The 20834-nt window shown below is 41.3% G+C and overlaps 6 protein-coding genes and 2 long non-coding RNA genes across 14 annotated transcripts; 4 read left to right on the forward strand and 4 right to left on the reverse strand.

Annotated features, from left to right (window-relative positions):
- Positions 1-397: 397 nt before the first annotated feature.
- LOC124190578 lies at positions 398-6404 on the reverse strand. 3 transcript variants are annotated; one of them, XR_006873010.1, is made up of 11 exons: positions 6273-6404; positions 5925-6123; positions 5727-5856; positions 5565-5633; positions 5370-5478; positions 5160-5291; positions 3510-3626; positions 1116-3443; positions 733-849; positions 490-671; positions 398-433 (listed from the first exon to the last, which is right to left on the reverse strand). It is a non-coding gene; the product is annotated as an uncharacterized LOC124190578 (long non-coding RNA). The 3 variants fall into 3 exon arrangements; XR_006873011.1 differs by lacking the exon at positions 5160-5291 and having other exon boundaries at positions 5433-5478; XR_006873012.1 differs by lacking the exons at positions 5160-5291; positions 5370-5478.
- LOC124190577 (pancreatic triacylglycerol lipase-like) lies at positions 2317-4954 on the forward strand. Of its 4 annotated transcripts, none has more exons than XM_046583333.1 (8): positions 2317-2458; positions 2554-2602; positions 2660-2802; positions 2870-3050; positions 3113-3183; positions 3259-3440; positions 3517-3674; positions 4725-4954. In XM_046583333.1, the coding sequence occupies exons 1-8, from the start codon at positions 2383-2385 to the stop codon at positions 4780-4782; spliced, it is 918 nt and encodes a 305-aa protein (XP_046439289.1). In that variant the 5' UTR covers positions 2317-2382; the 3' UTR covers positions 4783-4954. The 4 variants fall into 4 exon arrangements, with proteins under 4 accessions (XP_046439289.1, XP_046439290.1, XP_046439286.1 ...); XM_046583334.1 differs by having other exon boundaries at positions 2318-2458; positions 2545-2602; positions 3517-3708; positions 4680-4954; XM_046583330.1 differs by having other exon boundaries at positions 2318-2458; positions 2545-2602; positions 3259-3439; positions 3516-3674.
- On the forward strand, positions 4982-6666 carry LOC124190576 (inactive pancreatic lipase-related protein 1-like). Its single transcript, XM_046583329.1, has 8 exons — positions 4982-5138; positions 5209-5278; positions 5353-5495; positions 5560-5677; positions 5745-5881; positions 5944-6156; positions 6229-6397; positions 6473-6666. Exons 1-8 carry the CDS (start codon positions 5069-5071, stop codon positions 6528-6530), a joined length of 978 nt encoding a protein of 325 aa, XP_046439285.1. The 5' UTR covers positions 4982-5068; the 3' UTR covers positions 6531-6666.
- Positions 6667-6743: 77 nt separating this feature from the next.
- Positions 6744-8543, forward strand: LOC124190574 (pancreatic lipase-related protein 3-like). The gene is made up of 8 exons (XM_046583326.1): positions 6744-7011; positions 7075-7141; positions 7204-7346; positions 7413-7530; positions 7604-7740; positions 7800-8012; positions 8103-8271; positions 8368-8543. Exons 1-8 carry the CDS (start codon positions 6759-6761, stop codon positions 8423-8425), a joined length of 1158 nt encoding a protein of 385 aa, XP_046439282.1. The 5' UTR covers positions 6744-6758; the 3' UTR covers positions 8426-8543.
- LOC124190579 lies at positions 6859-8872 on the reverse strand. Its single transcript, XR_006873013.1, has 5 exons — positions 8785-8872; positions 8085-8295; positions 7418-8016; positions 7071-7329; positions 6859-7000 (listed from the first exon to the last, which is right to left on the reverse strand). It is a non-coding gene; the product is annotated as an uncharacterized LOC124190579 (long non-coding RNA).
- On the forward strand, positions 8759-10730 carry LOC124190575 (pancreatic lipase-related protein 2-like). The gene is made up of 8 exons (XM_046583328.1): positions 8759-8886; positions 8957-9032; positions 9102-9244; positions 9337-9454; positions 9569-9705; positions 9805-10032; positions 10130-10295; positions 10421-10730. Exons 1-8 carry the CDS (start codon positions 8811-8813, stop codon positions 10476-10478), a joined length of 1002 nt encoding a protein of 333 aa, XP_046439284.1. The 5' UTR covers positions 8759-8810; the 3' UTR covers positions 10479-10730.
- A 2289-nt stretch (positions 10731-13019) lies between these two features.
- On the reverse strand, positions 13020-20615 carry LOC124190573 (kinesin-like protein KIF3A). 2 transcript variants are annotated; one of them, XM_046583325.1, is made up of 15 exons: positions 20265-20615; positions 19999-20204; positions 19736-19926; positions 19543-19670; positions 19270-19479; positions 19026-19200; positions 18866-18966; positions 18694-18809; positions 18215-18632; positions 18020-18145; positions 17806-17960; positions 16691-17735; positions 15631-16628; positions 14652-15570; positions 13020-13176 (listed from the first exon to the last, which is right to left on the reverse strand). In XM_046583325.1, exons 1-12 carry the CDS (start codon positions 20493-20495, stop codon positions 17726-17728), a joined length of 2067 nt encoding a protein of 688 aa, XP_046439281.1. In that variant the 5' UTR covers positions 20496-20615; the 3' UTR covers positions 13020-13176; positions 14652-15570; positions 15631-16628; positions 16691-17725. The 2 variants fall into 2 exon arrangements, with proteins under 2 accessions (XP_046439281.1, XP_046439280.1); XM_046583324.1 differs by lacking the exon at positions 13020-13176 and having other exon boundaries at positions 15058-15195; positions 15309-15570.
- On the reverse strand, positions 15325-16365 carry LOC124190319. Its single transcript, XM_046582943.1, has 2 exons — positions 15631-16365; positions 15325-15570 (listed from the first exon to the last, which is right to left on the reverse strand). The coding sequence occupies exons 1-2, from the start codon at positions 16363-16365 to the stop codon at positions 15325-15327; spliced, it is 981 nt and encodes a 326-aa protein (XP_046438899.1).
- Positions 20616-20834: the final 219 nt, after the last annotated feature.

Below are 20834 nucleotides of genomic sequence, written 5' to 3' on the forward strand. Positions count from 1 at the left end.
CACGGTTTTTTGTTTCATTGGGTAGTGGGTTGCTTTGTTTTACTCGCACATGCTGTTATAGGATTTGTCTACGGCCCCCAGAGATAGTATCTGGACCGAGAAGAAGAGAGAAGTACGAGGCAAGTTTTTCCGGGGAGATGTAGTCATACTAGGCTTCCGGGTTAGACTCATGACCCTCCAAAAGTTTTCATCGGATCATGGGCCTTCCAAGTCACCGTTCGACCAGAGTCCTCCCCTCCTCCTGGTTATCACAGCGGGTGAGTGACCACCGGCGGGCGTTGGTTAGTGGTTAGTTAGGGAAACGGGGCCACAGAAAAGAAGGGAGCCCAGATATGCACTTGTAAATTATCTATGTCTACACAATTTATCAGTCTTGAATTACAGCATTCTCTCGTCGGTTTCCAAACGACTATCACAGCGGCGAGGGATTAACCTGAAATGAGATTATATTTAGATATCATTTTCAAATGTATTGACAGCAAACAATACCTCAAATCTGTCAATCTTACATTTTCCTAAATCTGAACTAAGCGATAGTCACCACAACTTCTTGAGCGGCAGCTTTCTCATGTTGTTTGTAAAACAGATAGCAGGTAGCAGTAAAGTATTGGATCCGGGGAAGGCATCAATAACTTGGAGATTTACTACAACCTTTACAGCAAAAAGTTAACCTGAAATGTTTTACATATTAAATGCCACAGTGCTTTTCAAAATGTTGGTCAAAATAACTACCTCGCAATAAATAGAAACTCCTGAGCTTTAGAAGAATTAGCTTGCATTATTGGATTAGACCATTTTATTTCTATTGTCATGACCACCGGGTCTCATTAAAACTTCAGCTGTAATTATCTGAAAACATTTATTCAAGAAGGTAATAAGAGTCATTAGCTTAAGGTTGTGTTATCTATCATTAAAATTTTCAATGATTAGTTTATCCCACCCAACTTTATGAATCAAGACCAATAATTTATCTCGTGAACAACTCTTGATACTCTGCTTTAACACCATTCAAGTTATATTTCAAGTTGGTTGAAATGTGTCATGGTAAAATTTAATACACGATAGACAACTATACTTCAATAGTGTTAATAACCATGAAAAATAAAACAAATTACCAAAATGCAAAATGCTGAGAATTACCATCACAATCACACCACCACAAGTGTAGAGTGTAGACACTCTAGGCGGTGACCATTCTGAATAATTTCCACTGAAATTGAGGGAAGTAGGTAAGGTTGCATCGCAGCATGAATATCGTCACTGAGATTTTGACAATCGTACACTCGATCAAATAATAGACACGAACGTTATTCACAATCCGCAAGAAACACCAAGCGTAAAAGTGACCAAATTCCTGGCCGACGACACTTGCACAGTCAACACTGTAACTCACCATTTGTTTGCTATTCTTTTAACTTTTAACCACAGACTACAAAGTAGTCTAACTAGGAACACTTAACTATAAGTCTATAACCAATGGCGCCCTATTGGAACTAACTAACACGAAGGAACTAATAACACGAGACACGACACAGACGAATTGTCAACACACACATTGCCCATTCTGCATGGAAAGGGAGGGGGAATCACTGACAAAGAAAAGGAGGGGGATGGGTTCGCAAACCAGGGCGGCCATCTTGGTTTTCTTTCAAGCCTCACCTGGCCCCACCTCCAGTTCCATCCCTGTTAGTGATTCCAGATTGTTGACGAAATATCGTCTTCTGCTACCTCTACGTATCACCATTTTAACTTTATCCCTGTTACTCTGCACTGTGCCTTACCTATGATAAACCTTTCTTTTTTTTTGTAGGTTTCGATGGCCATTGATAGTTGGAGAGCAGCATTAAGAATGTGACAGCTTTGTTTGGGCTAAATGCCCTACTAAATGGAATCCTCTTGGGAAACTTTGTCTGCTCCCAAGTTACACAATACACATCTTAATAAGGGTAAGTTGCTTACTTCATACTTCATACTGTACCTCATGCTGCAAGCAAAAGTGTCTCAAACAGTCAAACCATGAAGTACAAAATTTGAATGAAGTATCAATTTGAAAAGTAGGCTAAAACGAATTAATTTGACGATTAAGTGGAGCTGCGTTTATATATCCCTGTCCCGTAGCGTTTATATATCCCTGTCCCGTCTGTGATCTCGTTCTTTTATCTCCGATGTGATTATGTCAATTCACACAATCTATACTTGTCGCGTCTCTCCATTACTGATAAGAATTCTTTACCATTTTGCTGAACTTTATTATTTCAGTCAATGACAACTGTTACCGAGACGCCGTAACGAGAAGTCTAACACCAACTTGAAATTCATTAGAAAATTCTTTATTTTACCCTAAATCACAATACCTAACAGCATAAATAAACTAATAAAAGAATGCTTTTTATCAACAGATGGCTTTTGGGTGTTAGTTCCCTTTTTTGGCTAATTGAATTGCCTCGCGTTGGTTCTGGTGAGTTCCTTTCTCAACTTACAAAACTTACCACAATTTAAAAAAAGGGGAAAAGTGAAATTAATGGAGAAACATTCAATTGAAAGTGAAAGCAGGAACAACCGAGGAACTAATAGAGGAAATTCACTTCCAATTGTTTACAAGGTATAGAAAAACTATTAATAAAATCGTTCATCCCTAAGAAACGGTAGTTTTCAACAGGGAAAATCCCAATGAGCCTCAAATACTTGAACTGGACAATGCCACTTTACTGCACCAATCCAATTACAACAACAGTCTGAAAACCAAGTTCTTTGCTCATGGACTCAACGGTTCTCCCACGTATAGCTACCCCACAAAAGACGGTAATAGACCTTAATTGCAGGGAATCTATTTAGATTATTGAAAATATGATGCCAACCTACTTCAAAGGATATTTGGAGCGGCAGGACTGCAACTTTATTGCCATCGATTGGTCCACCATGGCAACAGGGAATTATTCTTATGTCTCTACCAATTACGTGCCGCTAGCTGGAATGCTCACCGGCAAATTTATCAATTTTCTCGTGACTGAAGGGGCAACACTAGACGATTTTCACCTTATTGGTCACAGGTATTACTCCGATTACGATGTTAGCGGACTTCAAAAAGTTTTTCTTGAAATATTTAAAATAGTTTTGGGGCGCATGTGGTTGGGTTTGCCGGAGCCGCAGTTACATCTGGAGAGAGGGTAGCCAGAATCACAGGTAATCAATAATCGTACTTATTAAATTTAATGCAAATGCAAAATAAGGTACAAAATAACTAAAATACTAATACAGGTCTAGATCCCTCTCACACTGACGAGTTTTATCCGCTAGAAGATACTGATGGGAGGCTGGACACGACTGACGCTCATTTCGTCGACATCATCCACACGGAAGGTCGCTTCACGGTACCCATTGGCCACATAGATTTTTTCCCAAATGGCGGACTTGTCCAACCTGGATGTGACGGTGTCAGCGCTCTGTTAAAAAAAATTGTTCAAAATATTTAAAGAAAAAAGCTTTTATCTTAAACTTATTGGTTTTACTTTTACAGGATGCTGCGCCCACTGCCGAGCTGTCGATTATTTTACTGAATCCATAACAACCGAGATAGGATTCCGTTCTATTTTTTGTGATTCCTGGGATAATTACTTGTCTGGCGCCTGCGATGAAAATGAATCCGTTTTAATGGGAGAATACGTCGATACATCGTAACAATAATTAATCAATCAGTCGTAGATTATTTTAACAAGCGATCTCCCACTCAACCGGACCGAAATGGTGGGGGTACTTTTCGGATCGTAATCCGGAAAAGAACTTTACAAATCCGGACTAGGTCTAATCTGTTCAGAATCGCAAGGCGATTCCAACGGAATTAAGTCCGGATTTTTATCTTTTCCCGTTCACGAGATAATCACGGTTGAAAATCGTGAAATATCACGAAAACCCAAAGTCTCCACGTCCGACTACATCGCTTTTAGCCGTATATTCGGCTTGTAAAAAAAAACTAATTGTTACAAAATGTAGCCCTTTCATCCCTCTTTCAGAATCCAAAAGGATTTTCTATAATTCTGTGAGATGTCCGAGATATCACGATTTTCGTGATACCCCCATTTCGACACATTTTTCAAGCATTTTATTCGGCGTTGCCGATTGCCGTATATGTGCTTTTCGCCCCCTTTCCTGTCCACTCCTTCGCTTTTCCCCTGTTTCCTATGTATCAAGGCCTTGTATATCGATACAGATGGGACTTGATACATAGGAAACAATGGAAAAAGCGAAGGAGTGGGGGCGAAGTCACATATACGGCAATCGGCAACGCCGAATAAAATGCTTGAAAAATGTGTCGAAATGGGGGTATCACGAAAATCGTGATATCTCGGACATCTCACAGAATTATAGAAAATCCTTTTGGATTCTGAAAGAGGGATGAAAGGGCTACATTTTGTAACAATTAGTTTTTTTTTACAAGCCGAATATACGGCTAAAAGCGATGTAGTCGGACGTGGAGACTTTGGGTTTTCGTGATATTTCACGATTTTCAACCGTGATTATCTCGTGAACGGGAAAAGATAAAAATCCGGACTTAATTCCGTTGGAATCGCCTTGCGATTCTGAACAGATTAGACCTAGTCCGGATTTGTAAAGTTCTTTTCCGGATTACGATCCGAAAAGTACCCCCACCATTTCGGTCCGGTTGAGTGGGAGATCGCTTGTTAAACATACTTATATTCAATGGAACATTTTTTAAAATGTTATAGAGCTATTGGCGCCTTTTACCTGACTACCAACGAAGTGTCTCCATTCGCAATGGGATAGGCCAACAGAATTATTTTTTGAATCGCAAATTAAAGAAAAAAACAAAAACGTTTTCTACTTCAGAAATTCTGAGGCTATCTATGTTTCCATACAATATAGATCCCGTTATTATCGTGCGTTACTGTCAATCACTTGTCAATCATTAAATAAAAACTTCAAGTGATAATATAAAGCGAAATTATCAAATGTTACACTTACGCCAAGGGCTGCATCTTAAATAAAAGTGTCACCTCAGTAAGCGGAGATTGTTGCGGGATTGTTGCTCGAGAAATACGTAAAAAAAAAGATGGCCTCTGTTCAATCGATGGGCGCAATTTTAGTGCTAGTTCTTGCTCCTACTTTGTGTCATGTCACAAGTATTAAATAACCAATTATACCCGAGTTGAATTCCTTTTTCGTTATCAATGTAAAAACATCTCCGTCTAGGTATGGGCGATTCCATCGAGGGACGAGCTGCACCGAATGTCAGCACAGTAGTCTTTGAACTTTTCACACGGTAAGAAAAATGTCTGATAACGAATTAAAAACTAATCTCCTATAACTACTGTTAGTTGCAATTTCGAAACTTAGATCGAATCCGACGCAACCTCAAATCCTGGAACTCGACAACTTGACATCACTTCAACAGTCCTTTTATGAGCCATCATTACCCACGAAGATGTTCGCTCACGGCCTGCATGATACGCCTGGCGCAGCCTATTCTAGCAGAGATGGCAAGTGATTTAAAGTTAGAAAAACCAACCAAAAAAAGAAAAATAACAGGGTAAATTTCATTAGCTTACCTACAACGTGAACATTGCAATTTCATCGCCATTGATTGGTCCGTTTTGGCATCAGGTATCGAATATCCTCTGATTGTTGAACGTGACGTACCCCGAGCAGCGATCCACACAGGGTCAGTAAATCAATAGTACTGAAAAAGCTTATGACCAAATAAAACTTACATTTTTGCGCTGGAAAAGACAATTCATTGATTTCCTCGTCGAGAATACGGAAACGTCGTTTAGCTCCATTCACTTGATGGGTCATAGCCTTGGGGCTCACGTCGTAGGCGGTGCAGGAGCGGCAGTCAGTCTAGGAAGAGTGCCTCGTATCACCGGTAAGTAACAACTTGTTGGTTAATTTACATAATTTTGAATTACCGAAATAAACGCATGGCAGGACTGGACCCAGCCGGACCTTTGTTCACCCTCAACGACACGGAGACGCGACTGGACACGACAGACGGTGACTTTGTCGATATCATTCACACAAACGGCGGCACATTGCTGCACGACCAGCAAGGCTTTTTACCACCTATCGGACATATTGACTTTTACCCCAACGGCGGTCAATTTCAACCTGGATGCACAGCGAATCAAATGGAATCGACAGGTAGAAAAGACGAGCTTTAAAAATCCAATCAAAATATGACTTTCATTTTACAGCTGACACCCTATCGAAAAGGTCAATCAAGAGGTGGCTGCGATCACGCACGAGTAATAACTTACTTTGTCGAGTCCATCAACAGTGAAATAGGTTTCCGCGCCGTTGAGTGCGAAACGCAGGACGATTTTGATGCTGGATTGTGCGCCAATAATCCGTCCGTTCTCATGGGCGACCCAACTCCTTCATCGTAAATATACTTACATTTGCATGCAATTTCCTATTGGGGATACACATCCTGTTTTATGGTTTTATTTATAAACAGAGCTCGAGGCGTCTATTATCTGGCGACAAGCGACAAAGCCCCATTTGCTTTAGGATGACGCCCTAAATCGATACAAAAATAATAGCCTCGTTAATTGAATGTATACCTTCCATATTTCGCAACATACGTTCGTGGAAACCTTGTCATAAAATAGTTCAAAACGCTTCTAAATAAAATCATGCCTATTCCTATTATCCCACAATATCAAAATTTTGAAAAAGAAAACTAGAGTTATCGTTGCTTTATCAAATAATGTGAACCTAATAGCCAAGACCAAATAATTATCATGGTCGTCACATATTTTATCGAGCGATCACTATCTAAGAGAATACGCCTCTTGCAACAATCAAACCTCGATTGTACTTGCCTATATGATCAGCAGCAGAGGCAGGCGAATGTTTGTCTTGAATCAGCAGTGCTGCTCCAGTTAGTCCAGATATTTGCAGCTCCAGAGATACGACAACCAAAGATGGGCTCCTTTCAATTGCTGATCGCTTGTTTAGTGCTCGCATTAGCTCCCACTTGGTCCTACGTCATAAGTAAATCAAATAATCTTTTTTAAACACGATTACTTATGTAATTGAATCATTTGTAATACTTAGAATATGAAGAACCGTTGGAAGCACGGGAACCGAACGTCACCACGGTTGTCTTCGAGCTATTCACACCGTAAGAAGAAATTGTCATTAGTTAAGCAGTCTGTACCCTTTGACTGTACATTTCAATTTCAGATTTAATCCGACTCGACCTCAAATTCTCGAGCTCGATAACTTGGAATCGCTTCAACAGTCCTACTTTGATCCGTTATTGCCGACAAAGATCTTTGCCCATGGCTGGAACGCTAATCCAAGGTCGGCCTATTCCACAAGAGATGGTAAACCGTTTCCAAAAAATTTGATCATTAAACAAATTAAATTTGATTAAATTGATTTCAAAAAAGCTTACCTGACTCGAGAGTCATGCAATGTCATAGCAGTTGATTGGTCCGTATTGGCTTCGGGTATCGAATATCCTCTGATTGTTGAACGCGACGTACCCCGAGCAGCGATCCACACAGGGTCAGTAAATCAAAAATTCAATTCTTCCGATAACTTCATAAAACAATTCTGATTGTAAAAATTTTCGGAGTAGACAATTCATTGACTTTCTCGTCAAGAATACGGGAACGCCGTTTAGCTCCATTCACTTGATGGGCCATAGCCTCGGGGCTCACGTCGCAGGCGGTGCAGGAGCGGCAGTCACTTTGGGAAGAGTGCCTCGCATCACTGGTTACACAAAACTGAAATCGTATGAATCGAGACCAAACTTACTGTAAATTCGCTTGCAGGTTTGGATCCGGCTGGGCCTTTTTTCTCACTCAACGACACGGACACGCGATTGGACCCGTCCGACGGTGACTTTGTCGATATCATTCACACAAACGGAGGCACTTTACTGGGCGACGAGCTTGGTTTCTTACCACCAATCGGGCACATTGACTTTTATCCCAACGGCGGTCAATTCCAACCTGGTTGCTCTGCATATTTCCTTGGATTGACAGGTACCTAGTAAAAGGAGTAAAAGAAACACCATTAATCGATAGTCAGCTACAACTTCAGTTTTGTTATAATACCTTTATTTTTAAACGTAGCCCAGGGGAGAGGTGGTTGCGATCACGGACGATCGGTTACTTACTTTGCCGAATCTATCCTAAGTGACGTGGGATTCCGAGCTGTTGAATGCGCAACAGAGGAGGATTTTGTTGCTGGACTGTGCGATGATAATCAAGCCGTTCTCATGGGCGATCCAACTCCTTCATCGTAAGCAATCTTAAACTGTTCCTTCTTTAAAAAAAATATTGAAAATCATTAGCGCCGTCCGTTTTTCAATCTTTAACGAATTCTTTTTTTGTCCAGAGCTCGAGGCATCTATTACTTGGCGACGAGCGACACACCACCGTTCGCTTTGGGATAATATCTATTTACGTTTGAAAAACCAAAATAGAATCGTTGACTAAAATTATATACCTTTTAGAATGCATATGTTAGCAACTCAGTTCAAATCAACTACAAATAAACTAGTTTGAACCCGTCTTGACAACTCGTTAATCGAAGTACTATTTTTAGATTGATAAGAAATGACTGCCGTCAAAACAAACTGTTTGATCAAAATGTAAAAAAATGCGTCGTTTTTCTTTATTCAAACAAAAATAAAAGATAGTAAACGGCAGACAGACGATTAGGGTGTCTAGAAAGCGATAAGCAATGTAAAATATTAAACATTGAATTTTGTTTTCGTGTTATAAAGTGAAAAACCACGACCTTATTTCTTACGTTTTGGGAGAGACCACGGGAAAAACATGGCTCCATTCCCGCATTGGTTTATAGCCTGCGCCTTTCTTCTTGGAGCAAGTCCCGTTCGATCCTACGTCATGGGTAATTGTCATTCGTTTGTAATAAGGGCACGAGTATTCGTGCTATAAATGCTAATTTTAAATCTATTCAGATAGCGATGTATCCGTCCAAGTGCCCGGCTCGTATCTCGCCAATGCCAGTTCGGTCTTTTTCAACCTGTATACGAGGTAATAAAATGAAACGACATTTGCATATTTCGGGAGTACAATCTCTTAGCCCCCTACGAAACACGATAGGAATAATCCGTTCGAGCCTGAGATTCTGAGACTTGGCGACTTGGAATCACTCCAACAGTCGAATTACAAATCTTTTCTTCCGACAAAAATGGTTGCCCACGGATATAACGGCGATCCGGGAACTTTTAATTCCACCAAAAATGGTAACCTCTTTTCTTTTTTCTCCGGCATTGCCAACTGTTAGACCCGCTCTCTAAAAGGACAAACATTCCCCCCCCCCCCCCCCACACAACAGCGTTCCTTAGGCGTGAGAACTGCAATTTCATCACCATCGATTGGACTGAGTTGGCTTCTGGATTCGACTACCCTTTGATTGTTGTTCGCAATATTCCACTGGCCGCCTCGGAAATCGGGTACGTAAACATTATCAAGACGCAATATCTATAATTTCTACCGTTGTAAAACAAACAAGAACAATATGTTTTTGTTCTATACACGCGGAACCTACCTTCTTTGTCGGATTGCAGAGCATTTGTCGAATTTCTCTGTGAAAATACCGGTGCGTCGTTGAAATCGTTTCACTTGATTGGATTCAGCTTGGGGGCTCACGTCGCAGGCGGTGCCGGAGCCGCAATAGGTTTGGGAAAAGTATTTCGCATTACAGGTAAGTCTGCAAATGCACACAATGGAAATTCGAGACAAGTGACGACACTCCAGGGATGAACAGAACACTGTTTGACTACACTACCTGTGTTATTTAAAGGACTGGATCCGGCCGCCCCTGGGTTCTCCGTTAACGACACAGAAACGCGATTGGATCCGACAGACGGGGACTTTGTTGATATTGTACACACAAACAGTGGGTCGCTGATTCAAGGTGGGGAGTCCATGATAGAACCCATCGGACATGCAGACTTTTACCCGAACGGAGGTCAACAGCAGCCCGGCTGTCTGTTAACCAAATCAGAAGAAGAAGTAGATTTCCAAGAAGGTAAGCCAGAAATATGTCAAAAAGAAACTTTACCTTACCTTTCTCTTCTTTCTTAAACCTAAAAAACAAAACAAATAAATATTCAAACATCTTTTAGCTGAAACGAGAGACTGCAACCATAGTCGGGCGGTGATGTACTTTGACGAATCCATCAACAGTAGGATCGGTTTCCGAGCCCTGCAGTGCGATTCTCTCGAAGAATATCAAATGGGATTTTGTGACAGCAACCCCGCAGCTTTGATGGGAGAGCCAACTCCAGTCACGTAAATAAAAAAATAAAAAAAAGTTCTTTCCACAAGTTTTTTAATTTGTTGTGATTAAATCAGCCGATGGCTGTTTCTATTTACCGCACTAATGTGCGATTTCTCATTCTATTTCTCATGTATAGAACCCGAGGCATCTTCTACTTGATAACGAACGACGTGGAACCGTTTGCCATGGGGTAGAAGAATCCCGTCCGTTGCACAAGTCCGTGCGTTGCAGGAGATAAACGTACCGTACCAAACGTCCCAAAACACAAACTGTTACAACAGAACAAAAAAAGAAAGGAGAGCGAGAGAGAGAGAGAGAAAACGACTGGAGGAATAAATCAAATAAACAGTTAGGTACATGTCAAAAAAGGAAAGAGTTTGCTTCACTCATTTTTTTTGTACCTTTGACGAGAGTTGTACGTACGTATACATCTGGATTTTCGTTGACGGCTTGACCCGATCTTAATTCCAACTATGACGCAAGTCTCGTGGGATTTCCTAAAATTTCTCGAGTCACGCACGCGATTTTCTTTTTCTTTTTTTTTTTGCAACTGGCCTCGATTGGCATTTTTATTTATGGACACTTTTGAAGATGAAAAAAAAAACATCAAGTGGCAAAAAAATCGTGACACGTTTCAAGAGAGAGGAAAGAACTGTCGCACTCGAACAGATTGCATAGTCATTTCGTCAATTTGTTTAAAAAAACACGATCATAAAAAAATGAACGGGTCTGTAAAGATTTTTTAAAAAATAGAGAGTGCGGAGAGCAGTCGTCGACATGGCAAAACGGGAGCCCTGAATGGATTCGAAAAAAAAACGAACACTTCACTTGCGGGAGAAAGAAAAGATGAGAAAAAAAAAAGTAGCAAACGAAACGCAGACGTGCGCAAACGGCCCCCCACTACGTCACCGAATGCTTTCTGCTCGGATGACAGCATTGAAAGAAAAAAAAGATAAAAATAGGAAAAAAAGAAGAGAGATTACTAACATGGTCATTGACTAGAATAACAAAATGCGTGGATGTGTGAAAGTGTAAACGGAAAAAAAATGAAATAATAGGGAAAAAAAGGAAAAAAAAAAAACCGTTCGTCGTCTCTCCTCTCATGGGCTGCGTTAGTCCAACGAGTAAGGCCGAAAGGACCGCGTCCTTAGATAATACAACCCGGAAGCACTGAATAAGGGCATCATAAATAAATAGTACCGAAAGAAGAGAATTAAGGCAAACGGACTCGCGTAAAATAATAATAATAAAAAAAATATTGTTTCATTTGATTCGAAAGAATCGAATTACCTTGTTGTGAGATATTCACCCATGTAGACACATTTCGTCGTGGAATTGGTGCTGCAATTACCGCAACTTCCCTTCAAAAATTCTTTGTACGACGAGCAAGGTACTGCAGCGAAAGCGTATGGCTGGACGATCGATTCCACAAAGTACTGCCTGGATCGCACGTGACTGCATTTGTCTATCAAATCCCATCATTAATCACCGACATTTTTCGCACGAAATCCCAAATTAACTTTTTGACGGAAGGGAATATATCCTCACTTGTTTGAAAAGAGAAACCGATACAACCAGGCATCCGGGAGCCACCGTTGGGATAGAAATCGGCGTGTCCCAAAGGCGCTTCAATGCCAACCGCATTACTGAGGCCGGTGCGAGCGTTCGTGTGAATGACGTCGACAAATTTGGCGTCCGACTTGGTCAACCGACGTCGGGCATTAGGCCCATCGAATCCAGGGTACGCCGGATCAAACGCTGAATAACAAAACAAACAAAAGATGACACTAAAGTAAAACAAAAAGAATAAAGAAACCTCTTGTGATTGTCGGCAAGACATCACGACGCACTGAAGATCGTGACCGTGACAAATGCTTATGAAATGCGTGAGGGTAAAAAAAAGGAAATTGACACCAATCAAAAAGAAGAAAACAGGGCGGATAGACGAGTGCGTAGTAGACGGAAATTGGAGTGCAGAGAGAATGGCGGTCGAACCGCAAATACAGAAAGAAAGAAAAATCGTGAAAAACTATGTACCAGTTATTCGCGGCAGTGTACCGACTTTGAGACTTGCTCCAGCCCATCCGGCAGCATGAGCACCCAGACTGAATCCCAGCAAGTGAATGTAGTTGATGGGCGTCCCTTCGTTAACGAGGAAATCCACCAGACCGGCAGCTGCTTTGCCAACGTCACGTGTGTTAGTTGCAGCAGAGTTGTAGAACGGAGCTCGGGCCAATTCACTCCAATCCACTCCAATGACGTTGTAGTCTCCAACTGACAGGTACGCTGTGACGACCCATTAAAATAAAAAGCCATCAGGAAAATGTTGCTCTCTGCATACGAAATGCGGCGCTTCAAATCCGACAAGATCTGACACAAGATGAAAAGAAGATTTTTTTGTTTGAAATACCGTTGCGCGTCTGGATGACAAACTCCGACACAACGTCGTTAGTAAACCCGTGGAAGAGTATCTTGGTGTACCTGGCCGGCGAATAAGTGGACAGTTGGAGGAGCCGAGGCTCGTCGACAAAGAGCTCGCGGGCCACGTGTGCATTTTGTCTGTTGGCGATAAGAAAAAACAAAAAATTCGTCAGTCGGTCAAGCGGAAAAGGTCAATTCAGTTTCTTCCTTTTCCGTCCATCAACCTTGACCTTCCACTCTTGATCTGATAGTGTGAAGAGAAGAAGAAGCCGAAGGATACACTATTACGTCTTTCAATCTGATATCAAATTTACCTGGTCCAGAGGAAAAAGCGAATGTTGCGTCGAGTGAGTGAGGGTCGAAGATCCATTGATGGGTCATCCATCACGGCAGGATAATAGACCCAGCCATCAGAATCAGGAACGAAAAAAATGCTGGTAGCTGGGTTGACTTGGCCACGTAACGCTAAAACTGTTTCAAAGATTCAAAGCGTTACAGAACACGTCACTTGTTCAAAAGATTTGGGAGGGAAACTAAAGGGAAATTTTTTTTTTCTTGGCAGGGAAAGTGAAATTTTATGAAAGAAAAGACAAGGGCATACGCAATTTACTGCGAATGTCTGGGTCAGATCCCATTTATAGTACAGTTGAATAATAGTCGTAACTCTCTCTTCTCTCGCTATATGTGGTATCTAATGGCTAAACCATTACACTTTTCTCTGCTTTGGGCCAGACTGTCGGAACAATAAGGGCTTGGCAAATTCCGTTGGCTGGGTCAGGGGCATTGGGTAGTAAAAACTAAAAAGACGGTTTTACCCGAACCCTATGCCGCTTTCCAATCACGTTTTCTCTCTTTTTATCCATTCATATTTCTTGGAGCTGACCACTTGGATATAGTAAGGGGAACTTGAAATCAATAGGCAACGTTTAAAAAGCATGATTGGAAAGCGACATGCGAGTGTCGAAATATGTTTCGCCTTAACAGGACATACGAATGGTGATCTCAACGATCTCTCTCTAAATCAGCAATTTAAATGACTCCCGCTGTGCCATTTACCTGTATACTTTGGAGGATGGAAGCTACACCAGAGAGGTTAAGGCAATTTAAAAAAAAAGGTTCAAAGAAAAGAAGAGGACAACGTTTAAAAATAATTAGAAAAATAAAACTTACAAGTAACCTGTAATCCGGACCATATGGCCCAAATAAATCCGAGTAGAACCATTCACAGAGCAACGAAGAATCGCCGTACACAGGTACACACACACACACCCAAGAAAGCCGTCGAATAATCCGATACATATATAAAAAGTGATGAGATGACGTCCTTGTCGTTCTTGGGGATAGAAGATAGAAAGAGCGGAGGGCATCAACCAGATGAACCGGTGAGCTTCCCTCTCTTTCGATGATTTTTCTTCAGCTGTTTCGATACACGGCCATCGAGGACGACTGGCGAGACAAGACTGAACCTAACACACGGCCCGCTCTTTTCTCTCCGTACCTAGGCAGTAGCCGAGTGGCCTCAGGTGGGCACGCATCCACACTAGCGGCTCTTTTTCCCTAGTCCTCCCAACCAGAACTCACTCGGCACCTTCCTACGTGCCGTTAAAACGACGCGTAATGAAGAGGGAGCAAAAAACACTAAAAACCAAATTTAAAAGAAAAAGATCGCCACCCGTTATCAGTTTATCACGGTGGCGTCTAGCGTTGGCTGAAACCAGACACCAAACAGTTACGTTATTAGTTTGATTAAAACAATTTCAAATGTCAGAATGAATTGGCTGGTCCACAAATAAATGACTACCACGTTTTTTCTCTTTTTTAACAGTTACTTTCTCCTCTTCTCAAATCGTCTCCATAAGTCATCTTGTCACGGTATTTTGCACAGTATTCGACTAGTGCGCGTGTTTCTTTCGCCGTACACAAAGGAAGAAGAAAAAAAAACTCACCTTGAGAAGTAGTTTGGCGTCAGGTGCGTGCACTTCTCGTACGTAATTCCCCTCATGCTAGAAATGCATTCAAAAACCATCTGTCTGGGGTTGGATAAGAAATAAAAAGAGTGAGAGAAGAACACCAGAACAAACGACCAAAATGGGAATAACTGTTTTCTTCTTTTTTTGTCAATAACGGTCCAATCTAAAAGGAACCGCCTCCATCTCATGGGTCTTCATTCCGAACAAGTTTCAAATTTTGAAATCGACAGACCTATTGACAAATCACTTGGGAATCACAAATCTAAAAAAAAAAAAGGAGAATCATTAAGGTCAAGGTTTAGATGATTTGACCCAATGGAATACATTTGAAATAAATACAGGTTTTTTCGTATTTTTTTTTGTGATACTTGTTTTTTTTCTCTCTATTACAGAAGCTAAATTCGGAAGGTGAAGAAATTCCATAACATGTTTAGTTTGTTTCATAAGAGTGCGGGGTTTTCAAGATGCGTAGAAACATTAGAAATCTGAATGGGGTTGGAATCAAATTCCAAAAATGGTCCTACACGTAATAATACAAGAATTGCATATTTCAATTTTTCGTAAAGAAAATAAGAAATGTACAAATGCTTTTCGAATTTTAATATTAGACACATGTGCAGCATCGGGGGATACCTTACAAAGCCAACATTCATTTCAAATGGCTCGCGTCTGTATGATCGGCATCGTATTTTAGGTTTCTCCGGCGAACACGATCGCGATGCGATGGATCGAGAATAGGGGCTAGAATGGCAGCAGTAGAGTCAATTCTTTCCCGGAATCGGTCTGCATCACGAGCAAACCTCTCCCAATCCCCTTTACGGGCAGCTCGATGAGCGTGGGTCCAGGTGAGCATTGGACGGATGCGAGTAAGTTTGCTATCGACAGGGAAATGTACCTATGATCGAATAAAGAATTTAGTAGAAGAGCAACAAATCAACCGACATCTTCCGAGTACCTGCTTGGATCGACTGGTTTTCCGAATTCCGTCCGTTTCGTCAACAGCTGTCGACAAATTTCGATCCCATCTGCGATTAGCATCCTGGATACGCTCCTCAGACAGTTTGCGTTCTCTGGCTTCCTCCTCATCGTCAAAAACGTACCCGCTTCCGCAAGAGATCAACACACCATCACTCTCGTCGCTGTCGTAGTCGTCCAAAGCAGCAGCAGGCACTGGGGGCGTCTGACTAACGGGTGACGAAATTGGAGAAAGTGAATCACCGTTCCATTTAAAGTCACTAATAACTTCGCCGTTTTCGCTTTGGAAATCCTCGACGCAGTCCCAATCTGAGTCAGATTCATCAGAGTCGTCGCTGTCCCCAACACAAACCACAATGTTTCTCAGCCATGGATTAGATAAGAGCACATCTTGATTCGCTTCCGGACTCACACTAGCCCAACTGCTTTCCGAGCTTTCACTAACGGTCCGGCAAGGGGCAGGACTCAGTTGATTTTCTTGCTGATTCGGCATAGTAGGTGATGAAACAGATACGACTTGCGTCACTGCGGGGGACGATATCACTACGTTTGGTGGTAGATATTCACTTTTACTTGGCGATGTTTTCGTTTTCGCACAACTATTAGGAATAGTCACTGTCTGTTTCTGACAATACTTTTCACCAAATGGTTTAGTTTGAGTATGATTAGATGATTTGACATTAGGTATCACTGTGTCCATTAAACTTTCAAACATATCCTTGAAATTAAACGATATACATATACTTTTTTGTTCACAACTTTTGCTGCCAACAAAACCGCCAACAACAAAAGGTGGAGCCTGAAAGAGCTTTGTACCAGGATCCAATCCTTTTTTCACATGAAATGTTAAGTCATCAAACCCATAGTTGTTTAGAGACAACATTCTGTTAGGCCTACTGGAGGCTGATTTCACACATCCACTGAATGATGGAGCCCTGAAACGGGCATCAGGGCCTCTAATGTAATCCATGGAAATATCTACAGCAGAGAATTTCATAAGAAAATGAAACCTGATAAAAAAACAAAATAATTGGACATACCTTATCAATTTAATGGAAGGTTTTGTTTTGTCCCAAAACAGTGCTGTACTTTTGAGAATGCCACGGTTCTACAGCAACAAATACATCAACAATCAAGTCTTTACAGAAATAACCACAATCAACAAGGTGAAACATGGAAACGGCAGCCAATTTTTTGTCCGCAATTGGTATGATAACGTTCGAAACTTTCTGTGATACAGCCATTCCTTTTTGAAATAACTATGTCGATTGAAAAACGTTAAATCACAAAAACCAGGATTTGTATTCCGATTTAAAATTGCTGATTGGTCGAACCAGATTCTCTGATTAATTTAAAAAGTAGGTACGATTGGGAAGAACACTAATTTGTATCAAGGAAATCTTTCTGATGGTGTGCTATGATGTTACTCTTTGAATGCTAGAGAATGTCTGTAGTGTCGGCCATGATGGATTTGGAATGGAAGCCCTTGAAGAAAAGTTGCTGTTTAGCATCATGACGTCAAAACAATTGCATAAGCCAATTCCTATTGGTGGATAGTTTTCCAGTGGTAATTCAAACAAACAAGGGACTTCCCTTGTAGTTTTCCGAATGTAACACGCACAAAATATCATGCAACAAGCGACAAGTCGAAATTTCTTGATCTGATGTCAGAATGCTTCGTCATCAATGAATACCAACAATGAATCGACAATTTGTTGACATTTTTTTTTATGAATTTGCGTTGACCAATCGGGATCTTCCAGCATGAAATTCGTTATATTCGGGGTTTTTATCTCTATAATTTGTTTTCCACAACAATTCACGATAAGCGTGATAAAAGTCAACAAACGGTGAACGTGCCAGGTGACACGTAGAAATCAACTCATTAGAACCCATGTGTTGTTACTTACGTAAACAGATGGCAATTCAAATAAAAAAGGCACTGCACTGCCTGTCACGGAACAATTGCGTTGTATTTTGTTCCATAAGCTGAAAAGTTAGGCATATCAAATTATAGTTGTAGACTTGTAGCACATTTGGGTGTAGTTTTGACTAGCGAGTATTCAAGGAAAATTTTATTTTGTCCTGAAATGCACAAGATTTAGTTGGTTCCTTTTAAGTCGAGTGGAACAATGAGGTCAACAAATCGATTTACCGCTGAGCTGAGGGGGTGCGAGCACCTTTTCCTGTAAGGCGCGCACTGGTCGCCGACCGAGATTTCATTTTCGCTGATTTAGGACGAACAGGATCAGATAAGCCAATGATGTCGTCATATGAGAGATACACGTAACTGAGATCCAGTTCAGGTCTCTGTGGATCGCCAAATTCATTAGTGAAATCAGATCGCTAAGCTTGGTAATAAGACGTACGTAGGTGGAGCGAGCAGATCGCCGAGGAGAATTGTACTGGTTGATGTTATTTCCAGCATAGGCCACGCCTCTCAGTTGCCATTCACCGTACTCTTCACTCCAGTTGACATGTTGTTCGATAATTTGCTAATGACAACATTGCAATTTTATCATTGACAACTTACAAGAGTTTGATGACAAAAATGTGAGGAATACCTGATACGCAGCCGGGATGTATTCGTCGACGACCAAAGTAGAAAGCTTTAATTCTTTAGAGAGCTGTCGTACACCCTCGAGGAGTTGTTCCATTTGTGTCTGATGTTCCTGCCTCATATCTTCAATCTCGCTCTTGGACGAGTGAAGTAGCGTCCAGACTTTGCGCAGCTTTCTCGTCTTACCCTGCACCTCTTCTTGCAACGAGCTGTAACGCTCTTCCATATCTATCCGCTCGGCTTCTTTCTCTTGCAACTGTTGGCGCAGCAAATCTTCTTTGGCCTTTCGTTTCTCAAGCTCTTTTCTCGCATCCTCTAGCAAACTGGCCTGTTGTTCCACCCTGTCAAGCAAATTCTCACCTCCTACGATGACTTTGCTTTCAAGTGAAGCTAGTTTCTGTCTCAGACGCATTTCTTCTTCCCTGTTTGACACAGATATTGAATCAGGGGATTTATTTGAAAATCTGTGACGCTGAAACTTACGCAGCAGTCTGCAATTCTTTCTCTTGTTCCGCCAAAGTTTGGGCCACTTTTTTGCGCTCCTCCTCCGCTAGTTGGCTACTTTCCATAACCATTCTTCGCTCCTCATCAATCTTGGCCTGTAAATAATGAATTCTCAGTTGCCAAATATTTATCAGATAGACGATAGGATTACTTTGATGGCAGCTCGTTCACTCTCCGTCCGCGGTTTTCGTTTCTTATCTTTGCGCAGCTCGTAGTTTTCTTCGCCACTTTCGTCCGAACTGGCACTACCAACTGTACGGATTAGATAAGATTACGTCAACAAACAATAATTCTCATTTAAATATTCAAACCTTCTTCTAACTGTCTACGAAGCTCTTCAATCTCTCTTTGGAATTGCTTGAGCAACGCATCCTTAGGATCCTCGTTGATACGAGCTTTGTTTCGGATATTTTTGGCTCGGCTTGCATAGCGAAGTGTGTTCAGAGTTTCATCAAAGTTGAAAGATGCGGGTCCGATATTTGCGCACTATCTCCAACAAGTGCCAAGGTGTCATTATTAAACTGAGAGAACGTGTTGAGGATTCAGGTTTTATACCATGAGGGTTTTGGCGTTTCCACCAAGAGAATCTTGCAACAGCCTAGTTAGCTTGGAATTGCGGTATGGAACGTGAGAGGCCTTGCCATCAGCCAAAGATGAAATTACATTTCCCAATGTAGATAATGACCAATTGATCTTGGATGCTTCTCGCAGTCGGAGACCTGAAGCTCCACTTTTGGTCTGTCGTTCACTTCCAGCCAAATCCACCTTTCAAGACAAAATAATCGTAAATTCTTCTCAACCGAGGAACAAAGATGATGCGTTACAAACCAGATTCAGTCGACCGACATGAAGAGTGCTGTTTCCATCTATTCCTTTCTCGCTGCACTCGACGGCAACCGTGAAAATGGCGTGAGAACGCGATGAATGGATGTTCATTTGGGTAGCACCCACCGATCCTGATAGTTTCGATCAAAGTTACAGATTATAATCTTCAATGTAAATATAAAAGGAAGCATCTTACTATTTTTATTTCCCATCGTCATTATACGCTCCATGTCCTCGGCATTATTCACAACATAAGTAGACAGATCTTTGACATAGACGCCAACGTCGGGCCTTTCTTTGATTTCCAGATGGACATTTTGGTTCTTGCTCAGTAAATCCCTGACTTCTTCATTGTAGATTTCAAGGTAAGAGACACGAACTAAGAACCTGTGGAAAATTCCAGCCAATTCATAAAATCAAAAGTTCTGATTATTTAATTGAGCTATATCTACTACACACTTTTTTCTTTCTGATTCTTTAGCTATATGGCCAAAGATGTGTGCAAATGAATTTGGAATGATTCCCCTTAGTTCAGGGGCTTGAGGGTTGCCCTCCATGGTGAATGTTTTGCCTGTTCCAGTTTGCCCATAGGCAAATATTGTGCCATTATATCCTTCCAGAACATTCTGAACTAGAGGTCTTGCAGCATGGTTGTAGACTTCCATCTAGAATGGAAATGTTGTAGTAAGAACATTGTTTCAGTCTGAAAAAAGAACCGACAATACCTGAGAAGATTCTTGTCCGAATACAGAATCAAACACAAAGCTTCTGTCCACATCATTGTACGATTGACCAGTCCCATTAGCACCATTGTTTTGGGCTCGAAGAATAATAGTATTATTAACTGAATCAACTTTGACGACGGTTTTGTAACCGGCAGTCTTCTCAGTTTCGCTCAGTGGTCTCACTCTGACCACAACTTTGACATTTTCCGATATAGAGCTGGTGTCCATCATTTACCAGTACATGAAAATAACTGGTGCAATTCTCAAATGAGATCTATATGAGATCAAAACCCCACCCTTTTAGATCACTGAAATTGAGAATCGCATGTTTCTACCAGATTCTAGCAGAAGACAAATTAATCGATACTGTTGACGTTGCGTTGCTATGGGAGATTCAGAAGTAATTGATCGGTGCCGCCATCTGACAGCGAAATATTGTGGCAATTCTCCTGGAATGAAATCGTTCAATCACGAACGCTGGATGTCGTCTTCTCGGAGGAAATAAAGGAACGACATTGTCGTCGTATATATTCTTTCACCCGAAATCACGGTCAGCACAAATCGCCTTTG

This window comes from Daphnia pulex, chromosome 3 (genome assembly GCF_021134715.1).
Source record: "Daphnia pulex isolate KAP4 chromosome 3, ASM2113471v1".
In the NCBI taxonomy this organism is placed as follows: domain Eukaryota; kingdom Metazoa; phylum Arthropoda; class Branchiopoda; order Diplostraca; family Daphniidae; genus Daphnia; species Daphnia pulex.